This window comes from Cyprinodon variegatus, unplaced genomic scaffold (genome assembly GCF_000732505.1).
Source record: "Cyprinodon variegatus isolate N-32 unplaced genomic scaffold, C_variegatus-1.0 Scaffold378, whole genome shotgun sequence".
Lineage (NCBI taxonomy): Eukaryota > Metazoa > Chordata > Actinopteri > Cyprinodontiformes > Cyprinodontidae > Cyprinodon > Cyprinodon variegatus.
The window spans coordinates 402,842-404,759 of record NW_015150831.1 but is presented as its reverse complement, the minus strand read 5'-3'; the positions used below and the strand labels follow the sequence as shown (position 1 = coordinate 404,759).

The following is a 1,918-nucleotide window of genomic DNA, read 5'->3' as shown; positions in this document are numbered from 1 at the left end:
TTGTATAGAAATATCTTATTTTAGGAGTAAAAATGGTAAATAAGGCAATCTACCACATTTACCTACTGTACTTAAATTAACGGTAAATACCCTTAATTTAAGACATTTCTTACTTATTTCTAGATCGCTTTCCAGTGTAGCAATCATACATGCACTGGAAAAACGATCTAGAAATAAGTAAACATTTCTTAAATTAAGTGTATTTACCCTTAATTTGAGTAGGTAAATGAGGTAGTTTGCCAATTGGATGAGGATTTTACTCTTAAAATAAGATAATTATATAATATGCTCTTAAAAGAAGACAATGCAATTGCTCCCACTGAGCCTGGTTCTGCTGGAGGTTTCTTCCTGTGAAAAGCGAGTTTTTCCTCTCCACTGTCGCTACAAGCATGCTTAGTGTGAGGGATTGCCCTCGAGTCAATGAGTCGATGCATTCAAGTAGTTTTCCTTAGATAGAAAACTTTAATCTGACTGGATGAGCTGGTGAACTGTAAAGTGCCTGTTTGATCTAAGCTTTTTTTTGTAACTGACTGGACGGGATTGGGCATTCGAAACCGACCCGGCTGGTCCTGAGTCAGCCCGGGACGGAGCGACCGAACCCGACCTTGAGACGGTAAACTTCAACCCTCCTGCCTTACTGTGCATGGCTTTGGCCACAGCTACTGTCACCGGGTCGGGTTCGGTCTCTCCGTCCGCCGTAGGCTCCCTCCTCCTGTCCGGATAAGTTCCCGGATCAGCCCCGAAGCTGATGGCTCGGTTCTGCTTCACTGTAGTAGACCAAAATTATGGATGATTTTGAAATTCCCCCCGGACATTTCATTAGGTATGAAAAGTAGGACCTGTCCGGGAAAAAAAGGACGTCTGGTCACCCTAGTCCTGGCATAACTTTGAGTGGCAGAGCGATTGAGCGAACATCCTCCTGAGCGGGAATTGCATGGCGCTCCATTCGGTTCAAATGCTCTGGTGTGTGGACTTTTGGCAGAATACTGACGCCACAAAATGTCTCCTATAAGCTGTGCTGCATGGAGGAGCAGCAGGTCTTTCCTGCTAAGCTTTGAAAGCAAGGATTTGATGAAAAGTGGAGGGGATTAGGCAAAATGTTCGTAACACGACATAAAAAATACATGCTAGCCAGTAGCATGGTAGATGGAGAAGGCTTTAGTGAATTGCATCCCTAAATCAGAGCCAAACTGTTGTTGCAGAACAAACAAAGAACAGAACATACCCATAACCACATATCCTCCCTCCTCTGAAAAGTACGTTCCGTCTTCCTTTAGTCCTTCAAAGCACGGGCTGACCCCAAAAGTCTCAGCTGCAGAGGACAGGTGTCGTCCATCCAGCTGAAGGTTCTTCATGCAGCCGGTAAAGCTGTGTGCAGAGTTCCTCTAAAGGAAATATGACCAAACAGGAGATTTGTTTTAAGAGCACAAGCCTGCAGAAATTCCTACCTTTAAAAAGTACACCACAAATGCTAATCCAAAAAGTGTGGCAAGCATTTGTATTCAAAGCTTTGCAGCAATGTTTTAATGCGTTTCAGTCCTTTCAGTTGTATACACCTGGACACTGACAGTTTTAAAACATATTTTCTAAAAAAAACTCCAACAAATTCAGATTTGATGGATAGAACGAATAATGAAACAGATTTCTGATTGGGCCTGATAGGGCCGGCTTTGACTGGACCATTTTAAAGCATGGAAATTCTGGAAATTCTGTTCGCTTTCAGCAAAGAACGTCACAGCAAGTCAGTGTAAATGTCCACAGATTTGGTAGAGAGTCTTGTCTGCTGTCATGATTCATGCAGCTATTATTTCATCCAGATGAAAAATGGAGAACAGAGAAGCAGATCATGGCTTGTCTACAGTGAAAAGAAGGACTGGGTTATTTACTTTGGCCTTTTTGGAAACACAGGAAGGAGCAA

At 42.8% G+C, this 1,918-nt stretch overlaps 1 protein-coding gene across 1 annotated transcript in view; it reads right to left on the bottom strand.

The window, feature by feature from the left end:
• Nucleotides 1–1,918, bottom strand: part of lama4 (laminin subunit alpha 4) — a 53,703-nt gene that overhangs the window by 2,499 nt on the left and 49,286 nt on the right. The window contains exon 35 of the mRNA XM_015386791.1: nt 1,226–1,385. Coding sequence (XP_015242277.1) covers nt 1,226–1,385 — 160 coding nt within the window. The remainder of the gene's footprint in view (nt 1–1,225; nt 1,386–1,918) is intronic.